Source organism: Prionailurus bengalensis, chromosome C1 (genome assembly GCF_016509475.1).
Source record: "Prionailurus bengalensis isolate Pbe53 chromosome C1, Fcat_Pben_1.1_paternal_pri, whole genome shotgun sequence".
In the NCBI taxonomy this organism is placed as follows: Eukaryota; Metazoa; Chordata; class Mammalia; order Carnivora; family Felidae; genus Prionailurus; species Prionailurus bengalensis.
Window position 1 is genome coordinate 52351103 of NC_057345.1, and position 20056 is coordinate 52371158.

A 20056-nucleotide genomic window follows, 5' to 3' on the forward strand; every position below is an offset into this window, starting at 1 on the left:
AGAGTCTGCTCCTGCCAGTCCGATCTGGTCAGCTGAGGCTGACCAAGCTGGGATGTCCATCTCAGATGTCTAGTTGTCCATCTGGTGCCTGAGACTGGAGCTATTTTCTGGTTTCAGTGACAATTTTTCGGCTCTTCTGTGTTGAAAAGGGTGAGCAGAAGTTGCTTACAGTTGACTCAGGCAGGGTGGTGAGTCTGGAATATAGATTCTAGGAGATCTATCATTGCCTGTGGCTTCTCAGAGTAGGGCAGCATGTGGTGTCCCCAGTTGAGGAGTCAGTAGTAAAGACCAGTTGGTTGCAGAAAACTGATCCCCCCCTCTTGTAGGGTCCCATTGCAGCCTATTCTCGGTGACCCCTAGTCTCCTGCAATGGCATCTGCATTGCCATTGGGGCCTTGGACCTGGAGCCGCAGACCTAAGGTGTCCCTACCAGTTTAGGTATCCCTGGTTGAAGCAGACTGGCTGCTGGTAGAAGCAAGACTGACAGGGGGTGACTGTCAGGCAGGTGAGGTTCCCCTCCCTTGATTGATGGGGCAGTGGGGGCATATGGTGGTAGAAATGGAAGGACTTCTGAATTTTCTTGGAGGATGGGGGGGTGGGTTTTTTTTTTTCCTGCGAAGTCTTCTTTCCGGCCTGTGCCACTAAGACCTTACATTGTCCCTTACTATTAATGCAGAACCGGACCCAAAGAGATTTGACCTGGGCTATTTCCAGCCATTGGTCAATGAATGGGAATTGATTCGGATGGCCAGGGTCCCCTGTAATTACCTTATAAACAGCTCAGATTGTGGGGACATCTAGGGTGCCCTCAGGGGGCCAGCTTACACTGAACATAGGCCATTCTGATTCACAGAGCGTGCGTAATTTCCCGGGGATGGGGTGGGGTGTCAATTTGACCCCATAGTCACCTGAAAATCCCTTTTTAAAATTCTTAATCATACAATCCAGAACAGTTGGTTTTGAGGAATTTTCCCCCATCCTGGTATCCTAAATGGGTCCCTCCCAACGTATGATGTAGCAGGACAAATATGAGGGAAGAGGTTGTTTCCTTCACCTGGCTGCTCCCCTCAGGGGTATTAGATGCCTCTTAACATTGGCAGGTCAGTATAAACACCTGACTTGGATCAGGCCCCTGTGGACCTGATTCTGCCTCCAGTCAGTTATGAAGTCTTCACAGAATGGCATGGTAGGACACACTCAGGCTCCGTAGCCAAAACCGTGGAGCACGGGCACTCACACATGCATTCAAACAGATTGCACACTTCCACCCAGGGCTTCCCTGTTCTATGCGGGGTGATCAAGTTCCCCTTCTGCCTCAGGGGCTGGACTGAACTCAGTCTGAAGTCCCTGGGGACACTTACCGATCCGACGTCCTGGGACAGGCCTTTTTGTTCCACCTGGAGTCCGTTTGAGCGCAGCGGTGGCCGACTATCGTCGGGCCCAGCGAGGGTAGGGGTCCAGTGAAACCACCTGCGGCTCCCCCTTCCTTTCCATCGCAGGGGCCCGATATGAGTGGCTTCTCCGCTGGCCTTCGACAACGGTGGCTCAAGAGGCCAGTGCGGCTGTCGGCTTCCAGGCCAACACTTGGCACAAGTGACAAGCGACACGCACTTACACCGGTGCCTGCCCAGGGGAGGCACTTCCAAAAGCTGAGCGCGAGCTCTGGCACTGGCCTTCTTTTATGATTGGCTAACTTCCGAGTACTTTGAAACTTTCCATCAGCTGCACAGGTGGGTGGGACTGCAGGGGCTCAAGGAAAAAGGTTGGGGCTGGGGTGGGGGTGGGGGGGCACTACCAGTTGTGCTACGTGGGCAGTTGGCTGATGCAAGGGGCAAGCAAGATTACAGAAGCCAAAAGCATGCAAGGGGGGTTATCCGGCCTCGCACATCTGGCTTTCCTTCTCACAGACCCCAATAGAATAATTTCAACACGAAAAATCATTAATTACAGGTCTTAACAGAGAAAGATGTACACTGCGTCTCCTACAAGATACAGACCACTCCTGCAACTAAGCCAACGAGAAACCGTCATCATCACCTTGAACCTGAATTGGCTGTTCTCCAGTAGACTTTGGGTCAAAATAACCCCTCCCACCTTCCTCCTCCTTCTCCATAAAAGAACTTCTCTCCTTTGTTGGACTTACCTATGGTTTTGCCATAGTTTGCGTGCAGCGAATTGCAATGCTTTGTTGCTTTAGAATAAACCCATTTTTTGGTAGTAAAATAACAGACTTTTATTTTTAACAACATAATATCTACTCTTCTTACTCATAGAGGGGCCCAAGAAAACAACCATGGGTTGGCTCAGGGTAGATACCTACGGCATTTCGACATTCAGGAGAGCACCACTGCGGGATAAAAGGAACTGAGCAACGTCTTCCTAAAGCAGTTTCTCCGGAGGGAAACGCTGGAGTCCGAAAAGCGCGGGCCTGCGGGCGCCAGACGCTGTGTCACACACAAGGTGGACCGCTGGAAACACCCTCCCTCTCTACGAGGGATCCGAGTGTTTGAGGGAAGCGGGGGGTGGGGGGAGTCTAGCTAAGGACCTAGGACCTCATCCAGTCCCTGTCAGTGCAGCAGAGAACCCTCTCTCTCCACTCTGGCCATTCCAGACCCCGACAGATGAGCGGCACAGCCGTCTCTGTCCTCTCCGGATTTACCGCCCTAGATTTCTACCCGGACTGTTTGGGGAGGTGCTCTGGTTCTTATTTCCGGTGGCGGAGAGGTGCCGTTGCCATGGCAATTAAAGTAGAGGCCGAGGTCTGTTGAGCTGCAGTGAGAGGATCGCGGAATCCGTGGAGAGAATTGCCTGCGCTTCCTCGTTTGTGAGCTGGAGTTAGGTAGCGAACAGCTCGCGGTCTCTGTCCCTGCGCCGCGCCCTGCCTCGCTGTCCGGCTTCCTTTTCTGTCACCTTTTATTTCTCTGTCCTACTAACGCTTGGTCCGTGTGTACCTCAAATGTACCCCGATACGCAGTTTTGTCGTCGTGAAATACAGAAACAGAGAGGTTGCCCGCGATCATCTGTGAAATGTATTTCACGGTGTAGGGCCGGCGACTGGGCGGCTCTGTTTTCACTTGGCCCTTTAGAAGCCTTAGGCGCTTGTTAACAGTTTATTTTTCTTGGTATTGTGTGGCGGGTTATTTATGGAGCCGTTTGCTACAGTGTGCTCTCTAGGCCCCTGTGTTGGTCTCGCGCTGGAGTTTTAAATGAGGGAGGTTTCTAAGCCTGAGGGGTGCAGTTATATATTTATTTAAGCTTCCGTTTCGTCTCTCGTCACAGAAAGGGAAAGAATAGAATTCTGGAACATTTGTACTGTGGGATTTCCACGTGAGGGAGTCACCTTATTTGGAAAGAGTATTCGAGGACGAGCCTAAAAAAATACTTAAATTTTAAAATTGCTTGCTGCAAAATGAACATTCATTCTTCCTTTCTTATTGGAACAGTTTTTCACCCCCCACATTTGTGAGATGTGTGCACGCATATGTGTTTAAAACTGATGCTTAATTATAGTGATATCAATTTGCAGTAACCAGACTGTGACACCACATCCCTATGGGGTCCTTCTAAATCTGGTGTAATATGAAAGTGTCAGGCAGGCAGTCTGTGTATTATAAATAGGGTACTTCATCCATGATAAGCGATTATTATCTTTCTTTCCCAAGTGTAAAAGACCTATATAATTCAAGAAGGTGCAAGTGATTTAGGCCTCCTGAGTAAGAATCCAATGAGTCCTGAAGGGGACCCTACCTGTGTCGTCTTATTGTTGAACTTGAAATATTCAATTTATTAGGTTGGAATGTATTTTTAGAAGTCAAAGCTGGGTAAAATAATGTTGGAAGCTGTTAGACCACCAGCACGATTTAGCGCCTCACAGTAACTGTTGTACAAGAAGCCTTCATTCACGTTAATAAAGAAGAAACTGTTATCAGAATTTACTGCCTCTTGTTACTGCTAGCTGGGTGACATCTCTGTCCCTCAATTTCCTTATCTGTAAAAGGGGCAAAAAAATACTTGACCACTGTAATAAGGATAAATTGAGATGTATGATAGTTCTTTAAGCCTTATGAGCAGAGGTGCTATATAACGCCACAACGTTATTATTAGTGATGAATGCAGTAAAATCTCACAATAATGCTATAAATGGGATCTTAAAAATTGAGTTATTCAAAATGTGGGCCTACATTATTGAGATGTTGGTGGAATGACCTCGTTGATCCTGCTGAGGTGAGGGATGCCAACTGCCAATCACATGACATCCGAATTCTCCGTGTTGTGGAGTTCACTCTTTCTACAGTTTATTTAGCACTTATTATGTGGAAGGCACTGTTCTGTATGTTCCCCGTGTATTATTCAGTCCTCATGACAACCCTATGAAGACTTAACTTCAGCTATCTTGAGAGAATAGATGTGTGCTTTTCCTTTGCTCTATGATACTTATTTTGCATTTATATTACATCTTTGCTTTGGCTTTGTTCCTTTGGCTCCCTCATATACATATATATTTTTTTCTTTATATAAATTTTCTTATATATAGTTGATTTCTAAATATACATGTATGTATAGCTCATATATATGTGTGTATACATGTTTATTTACATGTGTATAATTTGTATATATGCGTGTGTGTATATACAAATATACATACACACACACATATATATAAATTGCTGAAGGCTTGTTCTAGTTTAGCATGTGATAATACAAGCATATGCATATTATAATATTGGACTTTTCCCTGGATATGAAACCTTTAATGCCTTGATTTCCTCTCCTCCACCCCCACCCAATTTGAGAGGCAAGGTTACATTTGCATTTTAGGGGATTAACACTGACTAAAATTTTAAAATTATTTTCTAATAGAATGGCCATCAGTCCAGGAAGAGATGCAGCTTTCTCCTGTCAGAAGTCAGCACTTTCAGAGAGTCTGCGAACAAAGAAATTTCCACTAACTGAAGAAGAAATATTTTATATGAATTGTAGAGCTGCCTACTTAACTGTTTTTAAAAGCAGCTTAGAAAACATTATTTCTAAAGAACAACTTTACTTGGGTAATTTTTTCTTTAAAATTTAAGTATTTTGCCTTATTTGTTGAAAGGTAATAGATCAGAAAGACAGGAATAAGAATTACATTGCTGAATCATCCCAGTTTATTAGGGAAGCTTGAACAGTGAAACTACATTACGCTATTGTGTGATTTTATATATTTATATATTCTAGTAGCTTCCAAATAAAGCATTCAATGTTTATACAGACTAGATTAGTATTTTTTTTAAGTTTTTAAATGTATTTTGAGAGGCAGGGAGAGAATTCCAAGCAGGTTCCAAGCTGTCAGAGCAGAGCCTGACATGGGGCTCGAACTCATGGACCATCAGATCATGACCTGAGTTGAAAACAGGAAACACGAGTTGGATGCTTAACCGACTGAGCCACCCAGGTCTCCCTATATTAGTATTTTTAAGGCTTCCATCAATTACTTGCATATTACTTTTATATATATATATATATATATATATATATATATATATATATATTTATTTATTTTTGAGAGAGTGCATGAGCAGGGGAGGAGCAGAGAGAGGGAAGGAGAATCTCAAGCAGGCTCCACGCTATCAGCACAGAGCCCAGTGTGGGGCTTGATCCCACAAATCCTGAGATCATGACCTGAGCCGAAATCAAGAGCAGAGTACTTAACTGATTGAGCCACCCAGGCACCCCTTAAAAATATATTTTTAAAAATTCTTATTTGGTACTTTAAGATTTATAATAATAGAATTTAAAACATTTTGGTATCTGAATCACTAGCCTGAATTTGACCTCTACTGAGGAAAATGTAAAGAATATATAAAAATGGGTTGAATGATTACAAAAAAGAAATATTAGGAAACGGGTAAAATTAAAAATTTTTTTTCAACGTTTTTTTTATTTTTGGGACAGAGAGAGACAGAGCATGAACGGGGGAGGGGCAGAGAGAGAGGGAGACACAGAATCGGAAACAGGCTCCAGGCTCTGAGCCATCAGCCTGGAGCCCGACGCGGGGCTAGAACTCACGGACCGCGAGATCGTGACCTGGCTGAAGTCGGACGCTTAACCGACTGCGCCACCCAGGCACCCCTAAAATTTTAAAAGAGAAGTGTGCTGTTTTTATTTTTGGGGGAGGGAGGGAGAGTTGGTCTTTTTTTGCTTCTTTCCATTATATGTAAAATTTCTCTGGTTGCAAATATCCATCAGACCAATGAATTTTGTCCTTGCCAGATATGTCAAATAATTTGGAATTCTTTACTCTTGAGTGGTAAACAATAGCCAATAACACTGAATACTCCTGTAAGTTTCATCAAGGCTAATAACTTTATGGGTAGAGAAACAGAGTTATCTTGTCAACTTTAGAAGAGGTTTCCTTAAATAAAAATTCTGACATTTTTGCAACAGTGTCTTGGGTTTGTATGCAATAAGATCTCTATTTGAGGAAATCCATATTGGGGAATATGAAAATTGAAAAGATTAAATTTATATTTTATTATAAGCTATAATTTTAGGTTTTTTCCTTTATTCTTTTGGATGTCTCTTTGTAATGTTGTAATGATTGAGTTTCAGATAATCTAGATTTTTGAAAAGTCGTGTGAACCAGTGATATCTCTTTCTTACTATGTCTTTCATCTGTATCTTTCTGTCATTTATGCATATAACATGTGCTATGACATTCCATTTCAAGGTTGGACAGTGCAGTACCATTGCCAGAGCTATAGAGTTCCTTTTTCCCCCAACTTATAAATAATATAGGTATTATAGATTCATGTCACAGCTTAAAGTAAACTCTGGCAAAAGATCGGTATTTTGGTGTTAACCTTTAAACATTTACAGTTTTACGTGTTCTTATTGCTATCAGACATAGTAATGGGCTCCAACTAATTCTAAACTTAGAAAGTAAATTAGATTAGTAACTACTAAATTATACCTATTTCTTAGATATGAGAATATCTACTTACTGAGTGCATGTTTAGGCATAATTAATTTTATTCTGAGAAAGTTTTTTTTTTTGTAATTAATAGTACATCAAAAAACCATTTTGTTATTGAAGATAGCAACAAGTGTGTGCTGACCTGCCACTTGAGGCAAAGAGTTACACACCTGTTTTCCCAAAGTTGTACAGAAAATAACATTTTCTCTCTTTCTTTCTTTTTCTTTCTTTCTTTCTTTCTTTCTTTCTTTCTTTCTTTCTTTCTTTCTTTCTTTCTTTCTTTCTTTCTTTTTCTTTCTCTCAAGTATTCTCTACTCCCACAGTGGGGCTCCAACTCCTTGAGATCAAGAGTTGCATCCTTTACCCACTGAGCCACTCAAGCACCCCAACATTTTCTTTCACATGGACTTTTGACTTCAAATCACAACTTCATTTAGGTCCTGTTTATAGTCTTACCTTTTAAAGGGTGGACATTGGCTGGGGATGGAATCCTAAAACACATGTACCTTTTTCCTGACTCTCTTTATAGATGAGTTATAAAATGGCCTGTTTTTATGCTAGGCAAAATACTTGAGAAGTGTGCATGCAAGTAGGGAAGGGGCAGAGAGAGAGAAAGGGAGAGAATCCCAAGCAGGCCCCACTCTTAGCATGGAGCCTGATGTAAATCTTAATCCTACAGCTGTGAGATTATGAGCTGAGCTGAAATCAAGAGTGGGATGTTCATCCCACTAAGCCAGATAGGTGCCTACAGCTGCAACTTCTGTTAACTCTACAAGTCACCCTGGATGATGATCTTGTTTCCATTTCTGTCTCAAAGTTTAAATTATCTAGGTATGATTCACTGTCATAATCTGGAGGATGGGAACATTTCTCTTAGTCTGTGGACTTCTAATATGTTACTAACTGTGAATCATAACCACAGGTAGCAATTTTACCCTTCAGGTGTGGACTTCCTAGTTGTATTATAAACCTTAGGAACCAAGAAGTTTGAATCTCTGAAAAAAACAAAACCCTGTATTATGCTCATGCACAATGAATGTTCAAAATAAGGGACTCATAAATGTCTATATTTACTGCCCTGATCTGGTTTTTATTTCCTTGCAGATTTTTTTTTAGTTAAATTATTTTATATGTATTAGTCCTTTTTCATTAAATTGTAGACCATCCAGATTATCATTTTTTTAATGTTTATTTTTAAGAGAGAGCATGCAGGCAGGGGAGAGGCAGAGCAAGGGGTACAGAGGATCCAAAGTGGGCTCTGCGCTGACACCAGTGAGCCTGATGTGGGCTCAAATTCACAAACTACGAGATCATGACCTGAGCTGAAGTTGGACACTCAATCGACTGAGCCACTTAGGAGCCCCCAGATTATCATTTTTTATAGTGCTAAGTGTAATGCAAGATCTTGTGAAATTTCACCTATGATTGTTAGAAGTATCCAATATAAGGTTTTATAATAGAAGTTGTAGCACAATTCAAGACAGTTATACGTTTTAAAATTCTATTAATTCCTTCTCTAGTGTTTAGGAAACTTACCATGGGTTCATTTTAGATAGTGTTAGGTCTTAATATGCAGAGATTTGTTTATGTGCAAATTACCCATTTGCTGCTTTTAAACTGTACAAAGTACAATTGTTTAAAGCCATTATGTTTTAATGTGTATGGCATATGCAAATACAAAAGCCTTTCTCACATTGTAATTTGTTGCTTTCATAGATATAAGAGCATACCTTTTAAAACAAGAATGTCTGTAAAATAACCAGTTAAAGGACTGTTTGTAAAAATTCTGGTTAAAAATCAAGTGATTTGACCATTGCGTCTCTATAATGCATACTTCTCTCAAAGTATGTTGACATTCTTGGGGCGCCTGGGTGGCTCACTTGGTTGGGTGACTGACTTCAGCTCAGGTCATGATCTCACACTTTGTGAGTTCGAGCCCCGTGTCGGGCTCTGTGCTAACAGCTCAGAGCCCGAAGCCTGCATCAGATCCTGTGTCTCCCCCTCTCTCTATCCCTCCCCTGCTCATGCTCTGTGTCTCTCTGTCTCTCAATAGTAAATAAATGTTAAAAAAAAATTTTTTTTTAAGTATGTTGACATTCTTGATCTTTAGCAAGGCTATAACTGTAAATAGATACTTTTTGTGTATATATTTGACATTTGTGACTTGATTAATGATTAACAACTAATGTTCTTGAAGCCCTAATGTTTAGTAGTGATGAACATTTTAGATAGATACATGCCTTGTTGACAATAGTTTTCTCAGATTAATGATTTCCTCATTTCATTAAGGTATTTGTTGGGCCAGAAAAAGTAATAATTTATACTTTTTGTGGTTATTCTTATGTCCTCAAAATAAGTGGATGGTTGTCTTTAATCTTTTTTTTTTTTCCTCCAGGCACTTTTACAAAGTAAATCGATGTTTTCAGTTAGTTAAACTATGTAGGTTGAGAACCAACTGTCAGAATAGGAAAAATGAGTTTAATTCTGGCATTAAATGATACCATATGTGTTTTTTTCATTTTTATAAGTCAGGCATACATTGATATCACTAGATTATCAACCCCAAAGGTGTATGTGTACTTGTGTATAATAGTGTAGTGTATAATGATTTTAAAAAATATATACTTAGGTACCAATTCCAAATGTTACTATAATAACACTTGTTTAATTGGGCAGCTCTACAGCATGCAGGAAGAAATCCATCCCAAAAGACCATTAATAAGTATTGGACTCCTCAAACTGCCAAACTGAATTTTGATGATTTTTGTATAATTTTAAGGAAGGAAAAACCTACTTCAAAAGCAGAACTACTAAAATCATTTAAGCAATTAGATGTAAATGATGATGGCTGTATTTTGCACGCTGATCTTTATAAACTTCTAACAAAGGTAAGATTTGTGAAATAGTTTTGTAATATGCATTGCTGGCCAAACTATTTGGAATCTAACTTTGGCTACCAAGGCCACATTAAAAATAGCTATTTCATTGGCAGGTGAAGTGAATCACATATAGGTTGTTTATAAAGTACTTAAGGATCCTTCTGGATGAAAAGTGCTCTGTAAATAAAACATAAAGTATAAAATTGAACCCATGTTGCAGTCCCCTTGTGTGCCTTTGCAATTATTTGCTGCTCAGAACTTTTTGTAATTTAGGAATAGGTTCATATGTGATAAATAAAAGAGAAACAAAGTATAAATGGGATTGGGAATCCATTTTGATTATTGGTATCACGGGAGAATTATCATTACTCTAAATTCAGTGATAGTATTATTACTGGATCTATAATATATATTGTTGAAATTTAGTAAACTGAAATTGATACTTTTACAAAATTTGATAAAATTGTGAAATTTTAATTTAGATGAATTTCATTATTGCTTGACATAATACTCATTCTGAGGTTTATAATGAAACCATATATTCAAGTTGACTTGTAGAAAAGATTAAAATAAATTTTCACTCTCCTCCTGTCCCTCGCATAACAAAGTGATAGTCATGTTGCTTTAAAATAAATCTTGTTTTCTCAGAGAGGGGAGAAGATGACTCGAGAAGAAGTAAATGCTGTAACAAGTTTGGCAGATGTAAATGCTGATGGCAAATTTGATTACATCAAGGTACGTAAGTTCATGCTAATGTAAATTTGTGTACTGTGTAGAAGAATTTTTAAAGGGCACATCTTTTTGATATTGGCAATGATGTATTTGATATGTTGTGTACAAAGTGTACTTGACATTTAATCTGAAGAGTATTGCAACCCGATGACTACATTAGAAATAAGCAAGGTAAAATACATGCATGTGCTCACACATTACAGATATGCACTCAAACATAGAGACTCTTCTCAGAAATATGCCGTTTCTGGGGTGGAAGAATCATAAAAATTATTTAGAACAAACTCAAGTCTACACATGTCTTATAAAAAAATAATAAATCACTTCTCTTTGTGTAACATTTTATTTTCACTCAGAGTATGACCTCCTCATTGAATCATGGCTACATTTCACTAGGTCACTTGAGAGTGGTCAATCTGATTCAAGAAAATAAAATGAGTAACCTAGTTCAATAGGAAATATATTCCATCTATCAGTCTATCCCTTGCCTACTAATGTGCATTTGCCTTCTCCCAAATGTATGATTGAAGGTTTTACCCATTGGACTACTTTTTTGTTTCCTGTAGTTTTGTAAATTATATGTGACAACCAATGAGCAATGTCTCAAAACTACTGTAGAAAAACTGGAAGTTGACAGTAAACTCAGACGTCAACAGTTTGGAAACCACGTTGAAGAACCTCCTGAAAGGGACCCATCATCAGTACCAAAACCATCACCTAGAATCATAAGAAAAACTGAGCAGGAAACATTCTCAAATAAAGGTATTTACTTTTGATACTAAAGATTTCTTGAATAAGAATGAAGGGTCATAATCAGATAAGTTTTTCTTTCTATCTTAGCTTAACAATGATAAATGAGAATCCAACTTTTTGTTAGCTAGTGTTTCTAGACTCTCTCAGATGTAAAAATCTATTGAAGTAAAATTTTATTATGGAACTTGATTTGGCTATGCTCATTATATTTTATTAAAACTAAAATTTCAGAGTAAAGAGTGACTGACATATTGAAATAAAGAATCTTATTAATAGAACCTACATTAGGGACCACTAAAGCCTGATAAATATGAAACTTCTGACTTTATTTCAATAGGAAGGAAAAAAAGAAGGAAATTAATACTTATGCCTTTTATGCTACACTATGTTTAGAAACAGACTTCCTGTTGATGACTTTTGATAATGTGAGACCAAGTAATTAACTCTTACTTATTACAGGTGATACCAGGAGTTCTTCACTGGCAACAACTAGAAAGTTCAAAACGTCTATTTCCTTCACAATTACCATGGGTGCTAATAGTAACAGAAACTCAAAGTTAACCGAGCCAAATTCAATAAAGGTATAGTATTTTAAATTAATAGGTAAGACTTTTTCTGCAAATATTTGACATTAGGTTTATTAATAACTATTTGGTGTCTACAGAGAACCAATAAAGTTTGTGAAGTAATTCTTTGAGATTTTTCTGTGGATTACAGTATTTCTACCAATAAGCCAGTTTTAATGATTTTAAAGTAAAAATGATGAATAAGAATATTATTAAAAGATCTTCAATTTGAAAGTCATGTCTTTTCAATTTTTGAACTTGATGAATTGATTGTCTGATTATGAACTTTGCATAGCAATTTTTTGGTTTTGTTTAACATGTTTTCCATAGGTATTTCCTATAAATACATCATTCATTCAATATCAATTCCTATGAGAGAGAGACAACAAAGTCACCTTGCTAAGTCAATATTTGTGGAGTGTTAATATTGATCTTCTTCCTTTGTTTTCCCTTTTTAGACTCAACCTTTACTAGTTTTCTTTCAACAGAAAATAATAGCTACAGAAATATAAAACATTAACTGGAAACTGCTAGGATACATTAAAAATGTGTACCTAGAGACCTCTGTAAAAGAGGGAAAAATGGTTATGACCACATACTATAACTGCTGTTAGAAAACTGAACTGATTGTTCTCAAGGGCTACATTTTTGTTTCAAATAACAACTCTGTATTTGTTATTGAACTCTGAAGTCCCTTATATCTTTAAATTGCTAGAGAGTGACATTTGTTCTATATTAAAATTTTAAAACATTATCTCCAAGGAATTTTGTTCAGACTGTTTAGGAATCTCTACACCCTAAGCAATTTGGTGTGCATGTCCAACATGTTCACACACAATATTTAGTGTTCCAACAATATTATTTTCTACCAATGGTAGCTTTCTCTATTTTGCAACTAAATTAAAAGCTCATAAAATTAACTTAGTTAAATAATTGTGGTTTATCTAATTCAAAAGTGTAAATAATTTTAGCCAGTATATATAGAGAAAAATATTAATATGGATTATATTAAAACCATAATAAGACTTTTTCTCAGTGTTATGCTCCTGTTAATTGGGCCCTTACCAATACAATTTCTTTCTTTCTTTCCTTCCTTCTTTGTTTTCTTTTCTTTCTTTCTTTCTTTCTTTCTTTCTTTCTTTCTTTCTTTCTCAATGTTTATTTATTTATTTTGGGAGAGAGAGAGAGAGACAACTAGTAGGCGAGGGGCAGAGAAAGAGGAAGAGAGAATCCCAAGTAGGCTCTGTGCTGATAGTGATAGATGCAAGGGTTCCAGCTCACAAACTGTGAGATTGTAACCTGAAATCAAGAGTCAGACACATCCGACTGAGCCACCCATGCGCACCACCAATACAATTTCTTTTTTTTTAATGTTTATTTTTGAGAGAGAGATAGAGAGCGAGTGAGCAGGGGAGGGAGAGAGAGAGAGGGAGACACAGAATCTGAAGCAGGCTCCAGGCTCTGAGCTGTTGGCACAGAGCCCGATGCAGGGCTCGAATTCACCGAACTCTGAGATCATGACCAGAGCCAAGTCAGACGTTCAATGAACTGAGCCACCCAGGCACCCCAATACCATTTCTTAATGTAGTTCAACTCAACAAATATTTACTGAAATGGTAATATATACCAGCCATTTTGCTTAGTATAAAATACAGGTGTTGGGTGCCTGGGTGGCTCAGTTGGTTGAGCGCCGACCTCGGCTCAGGTCAGGATCTCGCAGTTGGTGGGTTCAAGACCCGTGTCCGGTTCTTTGCTGACAGCTCAGAGCCTGGAGCCTGCTTCAGATTCTGTGTCTTCCTCTCTCTCTGCCCCTCCTCTCATGCTCTGTGTTTCTCTGTCTCTCAAAAATAAATAAATGTTACAAAAAAAATTTTTTTAATACAGGTGTTGTATTAAAAAACCACAAAATTTACAGGACCGTTAGCAATATGTCAAGGTAATATAACCTCGTATTTCATTTATTCATTCATTTATTCAGCAAGTATTTATTGAGTGGTATTTCTGTGCCAAGCACTGTTTTAGATGCTAATTAAGAGCTTTGGATAGAAACAAGCCTGTGCTTGAATCTTAGTTTTTGTCACATAATAACTGTGTGATCCTTGGTAAGTTAGTCAGCAGCCCTTTTGAGTCTCAGTTTCCTTATCTATAAATTGAGAATAATTATATTTAGTGTGTTCCTAGAAGATTTAAATCATCTCACATGTATTAAGTGCATAGCATAGTACCAGGAATCTAGTAATCACTTTAATAAATGACAGCGTAATGAATACTATTACAGAACTAATAGATGACTGTAGGAAGTGACAAAAGTATAGTTTAAGAACTTATGCTACTATTGTATGTTGTGTATGAAGACTTCAATTTAGGGAGATTATCTGAAAGGCTGATAGAGATATCCTGATATAAAGTGATGACAGCTAAGCCTAGGGTAGTACCTGAACATAGTAAGAAAGGGACAGATCTAACAGACAATGCTACAATTAGTCTATAGGCCACAGTGATTGTGTAACAAAAGACAACTTACATTTTGCACCTAAGACATCAAAAGCAGGGAATGGTGCTGATGACAAGTGGGAATTAGGTAAAAGATACTAGAAGAATTTAATGATTAAAAGAAGATGGCATACTTTCAATTTTAAAATTCTGTGACTTTCATATAAAATTTTATGTGTTTGGAAATACTTCAAGGCCTTCATATTACCTTCATATTATTTGCCTGACTTTTAATATCCTATTTCTGATCTTGATTTTTCCCACTATTGTTTACTATCTGATATTTCTTAGATGAGCTGAAGTGATTTAAAAAAAAAAATCTGTGAATTTAAAAAATTCTGTTAGTCAGCAGGATTCAGTTCTTTGTTTGTATTTTACTTTGAATTCTTGAAATAAATTTCATAAATTTAAGTTTACAACAACTCTGAGAAGTACTTGTTATAAATATGGTTATTGTATAATTTGTTTTGAGATTGATAGAATAAGTTACTAGAAGAATAAGTTACTTCAAATACTTTAAATCTATTTTAAACAAGTTTGGGTCCCTCAGTTTCATGTGGAGTGGAGAATTATGGAATTGGGATGGAAAAAGATCTTTTCAGAAGTTAGAAAATTGTTGAAATGTATGCATAAGCCAGATTTTAAACTGTACATTCACACAATTGGTAAAGGACATGAATTACAGGAGGAAAATAAGACCTTTCCTATAGACCACTTTTAGGTACTTTATCACTTTTCTTTTTTTAATACTGAATTCTGCTTGCTTAGGTTTTGTAATATGCAAAGAATGTCAGGAATTTTTCTTTGAAAGAGGAATAGCTTCAATTGCTAGTCATGATTACAATTAGACAAAGCCCAAACCATGAGTTGTAAACTCCAGAGATGTAATACTTCCTGTATCCAGACTCCCAATTAGAATGTGTTTTAAGTATGTGTGTGGTATAAAACGCATGTGTTATATAAGATATGTATATGTTGTGTATGAATATGTTGTGTAACATATTTGTTTTGTATATGTCTATGTATATAACAATACAAACATCTTAAAGTAGAAGTTAATTGTCTAAATTTTTGTGAAGGCTCCAAATAGTAATTTTGTTACAAAAGTTTCTCATATTTTCAAAATGATGATCAATTCAACTTGTCAATTAGGTGGCAATCCATATAAATTTTTTCCTTTATAAATCATCTATTTAACTTTTTGTTTTTATATACATTTTATAATTCTTTAATAACAAAACGTTCATTAACTCTTTAAACTGTCTTAATGAAAAGCAAATAGCTTTCTAATAAGTATGTGACATAGGGTATCTTTAAAGAACAACAGTGATGATGATGATGATATATAAGTTCCTCTTCTACATTTATGCTAGATCTTTTTTTTTTAATTTTTTTAAATGTTTATTCATTTTTGAGAGAAAGAGACAGAACATGAGCAGTGGAGGGGCAGAGAGAAGGAGACACAGAATCCAAAGCAGGCTCCAGGCTCTAAGCTGTCAGCACAGAGCCCAACATGGGGCTCAAACCCACCAACCGTGAGATCATGACCTGAGCCGAAGTCAGATGTTTAACCGACTGAGCCACCCAGGTGCCCAAGTTTATGCTAGATCTACTGTTTAATAATTCTACCCCCCCTAAAACTTTAATAATAATATAGGATTATATGTCAGAACAAATTATGTTCTCTACAGTGTCCCAAGAAAAATGTAACTTTACTGATACATTCAAGTTTTCTGATAGTAGAATTTTCAACTGAACTATTTTTAATTTGTGCTTTTCATTATTTCCTTATACATTGCGAATGAAAATAAGTAAAATTTGTATATGACAAATGAATTAACAGTTCTTTTTCTTTTTATATGAATTTACCTGAATTGGTAGAATCTAGCACCACCTTATGCCCTGTATAAGAATTACAAGCTACTATTTTATTTCTGCTTTATATCGTTGAGAAAACTATATCACACATGGAATTTCTTACTCTGTCATTCTGAAATTTTTTTAAAAACTCAACATCCTTACATTTTTCTCATAATACTCAAACTGTCAACCTTAGTCTATAATCCTTTCAAATGGATTTATTTGAATGAGCCATTCACTTTATCAGTACTTTTTTCTTTTAATTCATAACATTTTAGTCTAGATTCTAGAGAAAAAGCTTTGTGTGATTGAAAGTCTATTTTTAAAAAAAATTAGGTTGAATAAGCACTGTGTTGTTAACAACTCTGGCAGATCTTAAGAATTTGAGTGCTTTCTTTTAAGCAGGAGAGCTACAAATTCTCCTTATAATGTTATTTATATAGTATTCAAAATAATCTGATTATTACCTTGAAATTTGGTTGATATAAATCATGTGGACATTTATCTTCTATTTTGTAATAGCTGTTGTTCCACCATATTCTAGTCTTATTAACCATGTATTGTAGTATCTAGGTTGGCTGTCTTTCCAAGGAAACATAAAAATTCTCTTCCTATACTTTCTCTAAAACTGGAATTTAGGAAAGACTTATGATAATAATGTTAACTCACTCCCCAGCCAAAGGCATCTCCTGTCAACTGTGGCACTGCCTCCAAGAAATACAATAAGCACGTGGAAAAATTCTCTCATCTTTGAGTTTCCCAAATGTTACAAATTATGTTCATTACCAGTGTACCAGGCAAAATGCATTACAGGCATACCTCGTTTTATTGCATGTCACTTTATTGTGCTTCACAGATAATTGCATTTTTGTAAATTGAAGATTTGTGGCAACCCTGTGTCAGGCAAGCCTGTTGTTGCCATTTTTTCAACAGCATTTGCTCACGTTGTGTCTCTGTGTCACATTTTGGTAATTCTTGCAGTGTTTTAAACTTTTCATTATTATTATATTTGTTATGGTGATCTGTGATCCATAATTATGACCTGCTAAAAGCTCAAATGATGTTTAGCATTTTTTAGCAATAAAGTATCTTTTAATTAAGGTATGTGCATTGTGTTTTTGAGACATAGTAACTATTGCACACTTAGTAGACTACAGTGTAGTATAAACATAACTTTATATGCACTGGGAAACCAAAAAATTTGTTCAACTTGCTTTATTGTGATATTCACTTTATTTCAGTGGTCTGGAACCAAACCTGCAATATCTCTGAGGTATGCCTGTAGTTTTTAATTTGTTTAAACACCTTTTTAAAAATTTATTTATTTGTTGGTTGGTTTGTTTTTAAGAGAGAGAGAGATGAGAGAGTGTGTGCTTGTGTGAAGAAGGGGCAGAGGGAGAGGGAGAGAGAGAATCTTAAGCAGGCTTCATGCTCAGCACAGAGCCCAATGCGGGGTTTGACCTCACTCCTCCTGGGATCATGACCTGAGCCAAAGTCAAGAGTCAGATGCCCAACTGACTGAGCCATCCAGGTGGCCCTAAACACTTTTATCAGAGGTGGGGGGGGGGGGGGCTGCTACACGCATGATTAAATACAAATTTAAGAAATTTCCCAGCTACTGAAATGTACATTTTTTTCAATAAGGAACCCAAATAATTATGTTTATCTTAACATTTCAATATATGGATAATTCCAAATGACAATGCTTTCTCATAGTCTATTGTAATGATTTCATAAGCCTGAACTTCCTTTAATTACTAGCTTTTGAAAAAATCATGGCAGATATTTAAATGTGCAAAAGAACAGAATTTTGAATATAGCTGGCAGTTAGGAGAGAAAGTAAGGAGACCTAGGAGACGTAGGTCCAGCTCTGGCTCTGCAGTCAGCGTAAGTTGTGACAAGCATATCCCTTTATTTTTCATCAATCTAAAGGGAAATCTGGACTGGATTGCTCGTCAGACTTCTTCTACCTTTAGTATTCTATAATTCTAAATGAGTATTTCATTCCATTCCAGATGGGTGACTATAAAAAACATTCATAAAATATTTCAGATGAAGTTCCATTTGATAATGCTATAGTCAAAGTTCATTGAAAGGAAAACATGTTTTCCATTTGATGTCAGAATCTTAGCTCAAACTGTCTAAAAGTGTAGCTTGTCTAAATACCATGTGAGTGTCTTTCCTTTCTTCTCTGTAGCAATTGTCACCATCCAAGGTCATGTTGATTATATTAAGGCCAGCTGGCTTTGAGTTAGTGTCAGCATCTGTTGTTAGTCCTTAATATATTACCATCCAAGGGATTTACAAGGAGGCTAAATGAAAATCTGTATATACTCTTACTCATCATTAATTGTTGAACTTGAACTTTTGGCTCAAGCCCCAGTTTGAACTTCATTGAGTTATAAAATTTTTTTTTTTTAATTTTTTTTTCAACGTTTTATTTTATTTTTTTGGGACAGAGAGAGACAGAGCATGAACGGGGGAGGGGCAGAGAGAGAGGGAAACACAGAATCAGAAACAGGCTCCAGGCTCTGAGCCATCGGCCCAGAGCCCGACGCGGGGCTCGAACTCACGGACCGCGAGATCGTGACCTGGCTGAAGTCGGACGCTTAACCGACTGCGCCACCCAGGCGCCCCGAGTTATAAAATTTTTGAATTTAGTACCCAGAGTATATTTTGTTTTGGAAACATGATTTAATGGTAGAAATGTTGATCCAAAAGTCTTAGACTCTAGACCTAATATTTCTACAAACTCCTTGAGAAATTCTGATTCTGTATAACCTCTGGGTACCTCAGTTTATCTGTTTATTAAAATGACTAATTTATATCTATCTATCCCTTATTGCCTCATAGAGATGTTGTTGAAATGCCATACATAACGACTCGTTTCTGTCATCAGCAATATCTTTACAAAGATGAATTCTAATAATTTAAGGTCATGTTTTAATTTATCAGAATTAAAAATACACATATCTTTTATATCCCAAAGGTATGACAGTGCATGTGATTAATGATTGAAAGGTTGAGTAATAGTTCAGCAATAATGGTAATTTCTTGAAATTCAGTTTAAGAATAAATCTCCAAAGAAAAGATGAATATAAAAATGGAAAACTAGGGGCGCCTGGGTGGCTCAGTCGGCTAAGTGTCTGACTTCAGCTCAGGTCATGATCTCGCGGTCCGTGAGTTCGAGCCCCGCGTCGGGCTCTGTGCTGACCACTCAGAGCCTGGAGCCTGTTTCAGATTCTGTGTCTCCCTCTCTCTCTGACCCTCCCCCATTCATGCTCTGTCTCTCTCTGTCTCAAAAATAAATAAACGTTAAAAAAAATTTTTAAAAAAAGGAAAACTTACATAAATTAAAAACTAACCAAAACGAAAATAAAAGGAAACAGAAAATACATCAAAACTTACAAAGTGTAGTCAATATCTAAAACAGTCAAAACAATTTATTAAAATATGTAACAAAAATACCAAGTTGATGATAGAGCTACGAAAATAGATGAATAGGCAGTTCCCACAAAAAGAGACAAAAATAATAAACACATGGGAAAAAGTTCAACCTTGCTAATAATCAGAAAAATTAAAATTGATGCAAAAGTTATTACTGTACCATTTAATTATTACATTGTTTTTATTGCCTTAATATAAATTGACACAAAAATCAATGCAATACTGTATATAGACAAAAATTGTGGAACACTATAATATTATGTACCCACACATTGCTTAAGAAATCATTCCCTTGGGGCGCCTGTGTGGCTCATTCAGCTGAGCTCCTGACTTTGGCTCAGGTCATGATCTCATGGTCTGTGAGTTCGAGC

At 37.1% G+C, this 20056-nt stretch overlaps 2 protein-coding genes across 5 annotated transcripts in view; one reads left to right on the forward strand and one right to left on the reverse strand.

The window, feature by feature from the left end:
- The window catches only part of LOC122480594 (integrin subunit beta 3 binding protein), a 72444-nt gene extending 69861 nt beyond the window's left edge, over positions 1–2583 (reverse strand). For all 4 annotated transcript variants that reach the window (XR_006296600.1, XM_043575169.1, XM_043575167.1 and 1 more), the window contains exon 1: positions 2321–2583. Coding sequence is in view for 3 of the 4 variants with exons in the window: in XM_043575169.1 (XP_043431104.1) it covers positions 2321–2325 (5 nt within the window). In the remaining variant the exon portion in view is untranslated. The remainder of the gene's footprint in view (positions 1–2320) is intronic.
- Positions 2584–2727: 144 nt separating this feature from the next.
- Positions 2728–20056, forward strand: part of EFCAB7 (EF-hand calcium binding domain 7) — a 46254-nt gene continuing 28925 nt past the window's right edge. The window contains exons 1-6 of the mRNA XM_043575162.1: positions 2728–2839; positions 4861–5048; positions 9632–9843; positions 10483–10569; positions 11133–11328; positions 11779–11900. Coding sequence (XP_043431097.1) covers positions 4862–5048; positions 9632–9843; positions 10483–10569; positions 11133–11328; positions 11779–11900 — 804 coding nt within the window. The 5' untranslated portion in view covers positions 2728–2839; position 4861. The remainder of the gene's footprint in view (positions 2840–4860; positions 5049–9631; positions 9844–10482; positions 10570–11132; positions 11329–11778; positions 11901–20056) is intronic.